Source organism: Bos javanicus, chromosome 1 (assembly GCF_032452875.1).
Source record: "Bos javanicus breed banteng chromosome 1, ARS-OSU_banteng_1.0, whole genome shotgun sequence".
Lineage (NCBI taxonomy): Eukaryota > Metazoa > Chordata > Mammalia > Artiodactyla > Bovidae > Bos > Bos javanicus.
This window is the reverse complement of record NC_083868.1, coordinates 80,637,087-80,646,450: the sequence shown is the minus strand read 5'-3', so window position 1 is coordinate 80,646,450 and position 9,364 is coordinate 80,637,087. Positions and strand designations below refer to the sequence as shown.

General features: G+C 38.6%; 1 protein-coding gene and 1 long non-coding RNA gene across 2 annotated transcripts; one reads left to right on the top strand and one right to left on the bottom strand.

The window, feature by feature from the left end:
* Window positions 1-1,219: 1,219 nt before the first annotated feature.
* On the bottom strand, window positions 1,220-8,308 carry LOC133245847 (uncharacterized). The gene is made up of 2 exons (XR_009735784.1): window positions 7,792-8,308; window positions 1,220-7,302 (listed from the first exon to the last, which is right to left on the bottom strand). It is a non-coding gene; the product is annotated as an uncharacterized LOC133245847 (long non-coding RNA).
* Window positions 7,305-7,788, top strand: LOC133245840 (ubiquitin). Its single transcript, XM_061413487.1, has one exon. The coding sequence runs from the start codon at window positions 7,408-7,410 to the stop codon at window positions 7,639-7,641; it is 234 nt and encodes a 77-aa protein (XP_061269471.1). The 5' UTR covers window positions 7,305-7,407; the 3' UTR covers window positions 7,642-7,788.
* Window positions 8,309-9,364: the final 1,056 nt, after the last annotated feature.

Below are 9,364 nucleotides of genomic sequence, written 5' to 3'. Positions count from 1 at the left end.
CTGTTGTTGTTGAGTCGTTAAATCATGTCTGATTCTTTTGTGACCCCATGGAGTGTAACCCACCAGGCTCCACTATCCACAGGATTTTTAGGCAAGAATACTGGAGTGGGTTGCCATTTCCCTCTACAGGGGATCTTCCTGACCCTGGGATTGAGCCCACATCTTGAGTTTTTAAATCCATGGGCTCCACTGATATGGTCATGAGTCTTATCTCTGCTTCTCCCGGTATCTTGATGAAGTTCTTCCTTGCTGTAAATCCTGGCTTCCTGTGTGAGACCAGAGAAGATGGCTGAAGAACATTTCTACTTGTGTCAGTCTTATACCTCTCTATCCCAAAGCTAAAGAAAAATTTGTTTTCCTGATGGATATATATCAAGCCACTCTGTACTTAGTGATTATCTTGATTAGGTCACATGCCTACCGTGATCTAAAGGGCATATACATACCTCTGCTGTTAATAGTAGAGGAGTCAGGGGAAATGTGTGCATGAATTAGTCCCACCCAAATCACTTTCAGTGAGAGATCCACAGGAAAGAGTGCTCTCAATATGTGAGAAAGCAGGGATAGTCAGGGGGAAAATATAGCATTTTTTTATATAATAAACAAGTACCATATAAGTTGAAAAAAAAAAACCTGATTTTTAAGAGAAAACTATCACCGCCCACCCACTTCCACCTCCACTCTACTCAACAAAGGAAAAAAATACAGCATTATTCAGATCTGACTGGTAAGAATGTGTCATTTCTTGCATCAAACTCAAGAAAACCAATGCATTAAATAACTAACAAAAAAGCAATAATTCTTTTAGATGAAAGGAATGTGCAGTTATAAAGATTGGAAGTATCAAACCTAGCAATAAAATGAAAAGCTACTTAAAGGTAAAGTTCATGTGACTGGAGAAAAATATTGTCTTGAGTTATGATACAGAAAAGTCATGTTTTGAGCTAAAATGCTACCCGTCCTCAAAAACAAACAAGCTTGTCAAAACTAAAGTGAAATAAAACAAAATTGTGAGAGTGGGCTTCTGTCCAGCAGCACAGTGTTAAGTGTTCTGATGGAGATTTGCTGACTATTCACTCACTAGGCATCCTGCTAACATTTTCTTATCAAAGGAACTGCTATTCTCATGGGCACAGTAGCTGCAGACTTCTAAGGTAAGTGAGCAGTGCTGGAAGCCAAGATTCAGGACAGTTTTACCTCATGAAATCATTCATGTTACTTATTGCATCAGTAGTTCTTTCATTGCTTAGTAATATTCCATTGTATGGATATAGCACAATTTGTTTATCCAGGCATTTGTTGATGGCCCTTTGAGACTATTCCAGTATTTGGCTGTTATGAATAAATCTGTTATGAAACTGTATACTTTTTTTTTTGGTGGATGTATATTGCTGTTTTTCTTGAGTAAATACCTAGAATTTATGGGCCAAATGGTAAAGGAAAGTTTAACTTAAAAAAAAAAAAACAACTGTTAAACTCTTTTCCAAAGTAGTTGTACTATTTTATATTCCCACAGGCAGAAAGTGGAGAGTTCCAGGTACCAACACTTATTTTTAGTCTTTTTAGTTTTAGCTATTTTGTCTTTTTAGTTTTAGATATTTTAGTGTGTGTGAAGTGAGATTCCATCTTGGTCTTGATTTACATTTTCCTGATAACTAATGAGTTTGAACTTTTCAAATGTGCATAATGGCTATTTGTAAAGATTCTTTAGTGAAGCACCAGTTCAAATCTTCTGCTCATTAAAAAATAATAGGCTTTGGGACTTCTCTGTTGGTCCTGTGGCTGAGACTTCATGCTCCCAATGCCGGGGACCCAGGTTCGATGCCTGGTCGGGGAACTAGATCCCACATGCCACAACTAAGACACAATGAGTGAGTGTGAGTGAGTGAGTGTGAGTGTGAAGTCGCTCCGTTGTATCCGACTCTTTGCAACCCCATGGACTGTAGCCTACCAGGCTCCTCTGTTCATGGGATTTTCCAAGCAAGAATACTGGAGTGGGTTGCCATTTCCTTCTCCAGGAGATCTTCCCAACTCAGGGATTGAAACTGGGTCCCCTGCATTGTAGGCAGATGCTTTACCATCTGAGCCACCATGCAATGCAGCTAAATAAATATATTAATTAAAAAAAGAATCAGATCAGATCAGATCAGATCAGTCGCTCAGTCGTGTCCGACTCTTTGTGACCCCGTGAATCACAGCATGCCAGGCCTCCCTGTCCATCACCAACTCCCGGAGTTCACTGAGACTCACGTCCATTGAGTCAATGATGCCATCCAGCCATCTCATCTTCTGTCATCCCTTTCTCCTTTTAGAGCAGTTTTAGGTTCATAGCAAAAGTAAAGAGGAAGATACAGAGGTTTCTTATATATCCTCTGCTCCCACACATGCATAGCCTCTTCCATTATCAACATCCCTCACCAGAGCAGTGCATTTGTTATGATTAATAAAAGTACAATGACACATCAGAATCAACCAAAGTCTGCAGTTTGCCAGAAAGTCTACTTTTGGTGTTGTATATTCTACAGGTTTGGGCAAATGTACAATAACACGTATGCTTCATTATAGTATCATATAGAATGTTTCCATTGCCTTAAAAATCCTCTGTGCTCCATCTGTTAATCCCCCATCCCCAGCCCCTTGGCAATCACTGGTCTTTTTACTGTCGCTGTTATTTTACTCTTTCCAGAATGTTGTATAGTTGGAATCATACAGTTGGTAGTCTTTTCAGCCTGGGTTCTTTCTTGTAATGATATGCAATTATTATTCCTCCATAAGTTTTCAGAACTTGATAGCTCATTTCTTTTGAACCCTGAGGACTCTTCCATTATCTGGATGTAACACAGAGTCATTCACCTGCTGAAGAATATCTTAGTTGCTTCTAAGCTTTGGAAATTATGAATAAAGCCGCTATGCTATAAACATCTGTGGGTTTTGCTCATTCTAAAATTGGATTGTTTATCTTATTATTGAGTTGTAAGAGTTCTTTGTTATAAATACAAGTCATCTCTCAGATTTATGCATCATAAATATTTTCTCCTAACTGCTGGTTTACTGTTTTATTTTCCTAGTTGTGTCTTTTGAAGACACAACTGTAAAACTTTTGATGGAGTACAATTTATTATTTTTTCCCTTTATATTTTATAGCTTTATAGTTTCTTTATGTGTTCTAAATCCTTTTAAGAATTTTCATCTATCTCACTGTTGGAAAACTTTTTCCTGTGTTTTTAAAAATAGTTTTATTGAGATATAATTTATATACCATACAATTCACTGATGTACAGTAGAATTCAATGATATTTTAGTACATTCACAGGGTTGGACAACCATCACCACAATCTAATTTTAGAATATTTTCATTTCCCCTAAAAGATACCTTGTAACCATCAGCAGTTATTCCCTATTCTCAATTTAATTCTATCTCTCATACCTCCTAGTCTAGGCAAACAATCTACTTTCTGTCTCTATAGATTGGCATATCCTGAACATTTCATATAAATGTACTCATAACCTGTGGTCTTTTGTGACTGGCTTATTTCACTTAGCATAATGTTTTCAAGATTGATCAATACTATAGCATATATCAGTACTTTATTCTTTTTTATTGTGGAGTAGCATTGTATTGTATGGATGTAAACCTATTTTATTCACCCATTCATCAGTAGATGAATATTTGGGTTGTTCCCACTTTTTGGCTGTTATGAATAATGCTGCTATATATGAAAGTTGATGTACAGGTTTTGCTGTGGGTATGTTTTCATTTCTCTTGGGTATATATCTAGAAGTAGAATTTCTGGATCGAATGGTATTGTATTTTCAGCACATCTTAGTCAGGTTTTATTATACTTATTCTTAAGTATTTCATATTTTGGACTTCCCGGATGGTGCAGTGGTAAAGAATCTGCCTGACAATGCAGGAGACACAAGAGACTCAGGTTTGATTCCTGGGTCGGGAAGATCACCTGGAGGAGGAAATGACGATTCATTACAATATCCTTGCCTGGGAAATTTCATGGCCAGAGGAGCCTGGTGGGCTACAGTCCATGGGGTCGCAAAGAGTCGGACACGACTGAGCATGTAGGCATGCATGCACATTTGGCATTGTTTCTATAAGTTTCAATATCCAGTTGTTTGTTGTTAGTATGTGAAAGTGTAATTGACTTTTATATATTGGTCTTGTTTTCTGTGACTTTGTTAGAGTCGCTTATTAGTTCTAATTGCCTTTATTGTGGACTATCAGGCACCTTCTATGTACAGGATTACGATCAATTATATTTTTTCCTTTCTAATATATGCTTTTTATTTATTTTTCCTTTTCTTCCTGTATTCAATCAGTACAATGTTGACTAGGAATGAGGAGGGTGTATATCCTCTTGTTCTTGATCTCAGCTGGAAAGCATTCATTCTTTCACCATTGAGGATATTAGCTGCAGGTTTGTTTTCTTTTTTTACATGCACTCTTTATCAGATTGAGGAAGTTTCCCTCTATTTATAATTTGCTGAGAGCTACTATCTTTAAAGCACGAATGAGTGTGATATTTATGCAGATTTTTTTAGGGGGCACGAGATCTTTTAAGATGCTTATATGCTTTTCCTTCCTGTCTCTGGAAATATGATAAATTGTACTGACTAATTTCCAGATGTTTAGCCAGCTTACTGCCCACCCCCTCCCCCCGCCCTGACCTGGGAATAAACCTCAGCTGATCATGTTATAAGATTCTTTGTGTATTGCTAAATTTGTTTTTTTTACTGAACCATACTTGGGTCCACTTGCTTGCATGCAGTGAAGTCTGCTGACACCAGGTATAGTGAATGTAGCACAGCATTTATTGCAAGCCAGTTCAATTCAGTTCCGTCTCTCACTCATATCCAACTCTTTGAGACCCCACGGACTGCAGCATGCCAGGCCTCCTTGTCCATCATCAAGCCAAGCAAGGAGCAAATATAGTGGTCTGAGTTGCTCTAACAGAATGCCATAGACTGAGTGACTAAAACAATAGAAATGTGCCTTTCACAGTTCTGGAAGCAAGAAAGTCTGGGATCAGAGTGCGAGTATGCTTGTCAGGTCTTGGGAGGGTCTCCTTCCTGGTTTGCAGATGGCTGTCTTCTTGCAGGAACCTCACATGATAGAGGGAGAGAGATCATCTCTCTTGGATATCTTCTTAGAAGGGCACTAACCCCATTCATGAGGATGCTACCCTTATGACCTGATTAATTGCCCAAAGGTCCCTCATCTAAATACCATCACATTGGGGATTTAGGCTTCAGCATATGAATTTTGAGAGGATAGAAACATGCAATCCATAGCAGAGTGTCACACCAATCTATTAGGATAATGTTTATACCTAGAAATGAAACATGTTGGCAGATGTGTCTATAAATGGGGCAAAATGCCTGCCTAATTTAGAGAATGGTGTCAGAGCTCAAATAACTTGGAAACCTCAACTCTGGACTGGTTGTCTCAGTATTAATTACAGCCAGAAAATGGAGATGAGAAGAGTGACTCACAGACTCAAACATGTGTTTGAATGATGTTATTAACTAAGTAAACTTTATAAAATCCAGGCTTATGAAAGTGTAACTGTTTTCTATAATTTGAGCTTATAGAAAACTTCCTTAATATTCCACTGCTGCACACACACAGCTGTTGACTGGCTGAGGTCTGGCAAAGGGAGAGTCAGTCTTTAGCAAAGAGTCGAAGTAGCAGTTCTTTCTCAGATTCACACATTCCTTCTGACTTATTGGCAGCAAGATATTATCTGGTTCATAGTCTTGCTTACTTGGCAGACACATTTGTTTTAGTAAATAGGAATACATTAACTCTGAATCCTAAAGACAAAGACCTTACTGTTTTCCTTACTCATGACAAAATTACAGTCACATAAAAGGAAGTATGAGTTCTGGTATTCAAATGAAGAATAAGTTCTATTGAGTGGCTTTCCCACCCTGGAAAACTTTCCCTCAGTGAATAATTTCATGATGGATGATTCAATGAGGAATGCTACAATGCTGTGAATGTCTGCATGCCAAACTGCTTTCAACGAGTGAGTGTTTTCTCTGGAAAATGAAAATTGTGACACAGGCCAGGCAATAGTATGCTCCCTGTCTTCTGTAATAAAGGGAAGGGCACTGACTGGGATTCAGGTGTAACAAAGATTTAAGATATTTTGAAGTAGGAACCTGATCAAGTATTAGATAAAAATATCCTTGATTTCCCAGATGCAGCAAATAAGCTACCAGTGCACCCCATTATTTTCCTGCTATAGTGCAGTGTCACAAAAAATGCACACCATTGAGAGATTTTTTCTAAAATGTGTAGGGAGTTACAGCCCTCACAGTGAACATGAGAACTGAGATGTAAATCTGTTTCCTTCGCTGGTCTTCAGTTATCTCTCTTTGCCGTGAGCTTTTCCTCTGGCCGAGTATCACCCACTCTCTGAAGACAGATATTTTTCCTTCAGTATACTCAGTGATGCAAGCCAACTATTTTGGATATACTCAAAATTCTTAAAAAAAAGGATCATCAAGGCTAATTTTAGTGAATCTGGCTATTGCCTTAAGCACTGTGACCGAGACCACTGGAACTTACTGATGTCTGCTTGCTCCTCTGTATCTCTCAGCCTCCCTGTGGCTACCTTGGACCCATGAGCAGGTCTGGCCAATGGAATGTAAGCAGTGAGTGCCATTTCCAGCCTGAAATAAGCGTCTCATGTGCCTTACCACACACCGTGTTCTCCTCCATTGTGAGAGCAGATGCCAAAGGTTAATGATGGATGGATGATGGTAGAGTCATGGGGATGGAGGATTCTGTATCCCAGCACCACCTTTTAGAGGAGAGAGCACTCCTGTAGAGAGCGCCCCGCCTTTTCAGACTATGACATGAGTAAGAAATAAAGATTTACTAAGATTCATTTGTTATAAAGTTTTAAGGGTGATTTAGATAACATCACCCACTCAATGGATATGAATCTGAGCAAACTGGGAGATGGCGAAGGGCAGGGAAGCCTGGTGTGCTGCAGTTCATGGGGTTGCAAAGAGTTGGATATGACTGAGCGACTAAACAACATTACTGCTGCTAGCGTTTATTTTTCCTTTAGGCGCCAACTTCTCAACTTCACTGTCACTCCTAGGTAAGCTCAATACTCCCTTCACGTTTCCTCAAGATGAAGCACGATAGTCCTGGAAATAAACATGTAATTGTTGAAGACCGGATATCAAGGTTTTTTTTGTTCAAACTATCAGCTCCAACCTTCTCATAAATTTGATAAAAGGATTTATCCTGCTAAAAAGTGATCTTTAAAATACCTTATGTACTTAGACGCGGCTGGCATTGTTGGGTTCTTGTGTCGTCTTGGAGGTGACTCGGCGTGATTGAATTTGCGGCATCTTCGCATTCACTCACAGGTCAAAATGCAGATCTTCGTGAAGACCCTGACCAGCAAGACCATCACCCTGGAGGTGGAGCCTAGTGACACCATCGAGAATGTGAAGGCCAAGATCCAGGATAAGGAAGGCATTCCCCCTGACCAGCAGAGGCTCATCTTTGCCGGCAAGCAGCTGGAAGATGGCCGCACTCTTTCTGATTACAACATCCAGAAAGAGTCGACGCTGCACCTGGTCCTTCGTCTGAGGGGTGGCTGTTAATTCTTCAGTCTTCTATTCATAATGTTCAATGATGACATCCTTCTGCACTCTAGCCATTTACCCCAATTTAAGCTTAGAAATTACCAGTTTCAGTAATAGCTGAACCTGTTCAAAATGTTAATAAAAGTTTTGTTGAAAAAAAAAAAACACCTTATGTATTATTTTGGGAATATACTATCATAATACTGGCTGATTCTTGATTTATATAATTAAGTTAAATGTGTCAATTTCATTGTGTTCTGAAATTAGTGCTATGACTTTCAGGTATCTCTTAGATACCAGGCTAGAGGGCATATAATAACTAGATGGCCTTGAAATGTAAAATAGTAATATTATTTCTGTTCATCCACTTATCCATTCAATAAAAACATGCTGACCATCAATTATTATGCAGGAACTGTGCTGTCCAATTTAGAAGCCACTAACCACACGTGGCCTGTTTTTTAAATTTTTACTCTAAATAAATCAATTCAATTAAAAGTCAGTTCTTTAGTAACACCTACCACATTTCAAGTGTTTAATAGCTACATATAACTAGCAACTATCTTCTTGGACAACACAAGAGGAACATTAACATCATCCAGAAAGTTTCACTGGACAGCATTCATCTAGAAAACAGATAGACACAATACTCATAATTTTCCTTTAATATAGTCACTGTTTCCACAAAAATTAATAAAATGGCATTAGGCTACCAGAGAGGTCAGGAAATCTATGTATTGGCAATAACATTTGAACTTAGTCTTAAAAATGAAAAGGAATTTGCTATATTTCAATAAAAGGGAACGGCAGATACAAAGTCAAAAAAGCATAAATGGGCTGATAAAACAAGGTGAGATGCTCAATGTGACTGGAGAGAAACACATGTAAGAGTAAAGAGCAGAGGTGGGTTGGGCATGGCAAGAGCAGGCAAAGTAGAGATGGGTCCAGTAAAGGGTTTGGACTTCACCTTTTGATGATGGGAAGCTAACAAAAATCTTTTAAGTGGGAGAATCATAGCATCAGACTGGCATGGTATGAAGGTCATTTGCTGGTGTTACTGATGTTGAAAGACCAGATTGGAGGTTATGGGTCCCAGCAGGGGAAGACAAAAACAACAGTAACTGAACTGAAGAGGAAAGAGTCAATTTTAGAGATATTTCTATATTAAAATTATATCACTAGCATATACATAATTTATTTTTTAATATAAATTTATTGATTTTAATTGGAGGCTAATTACTTTACAATATTGTATTGGTTTTGCCATACATCAACATGAATCCGCCACGGGTATACACGTGTTCTCCATGCTGAACCCCTCTCCGACCTCCCTCCCCGTACCATCCCTCTGGGTCGTCCCAGTGCACCAGCCCCAAGCATCCTGTATCATGCATTGAACCTGGACTGGCGATTCGTTTCATATATAATATTATACATGTTTCAATGCCATTCTCCCAAATCATCCAACCCTCTCCCTCTCCCACAGAGTCCAAAAGACTGTTCTATACATCTGTGTCTCTTTTGCTTTCTCGTTTACATGGTTATCATTACCATCTTTCTAAATTCCATATATATGCGTTAGTATACTGTATTGGTGTTTTTCTTTCTGGCTTACTTCACTCTGTATAATACGCTTCAGTTTCATCCACCTCATTAGAACTGATTCAAATGTATTCTTTTTAATGGCTGAGTAATACTCCATTGTGTCACTGTGTATATGTACCACATCTTTCTTATCCAT

Bases quoted from the DNA above. Each gene is read 5' to 3' on its own strand.
- LOC133245840 (XM_061413487.1), top strand. From the start codon at position 7,408: ATGCAGATCTTCGTGAAGACCCTGACCAGCAAGACCATCACCCTGGAG.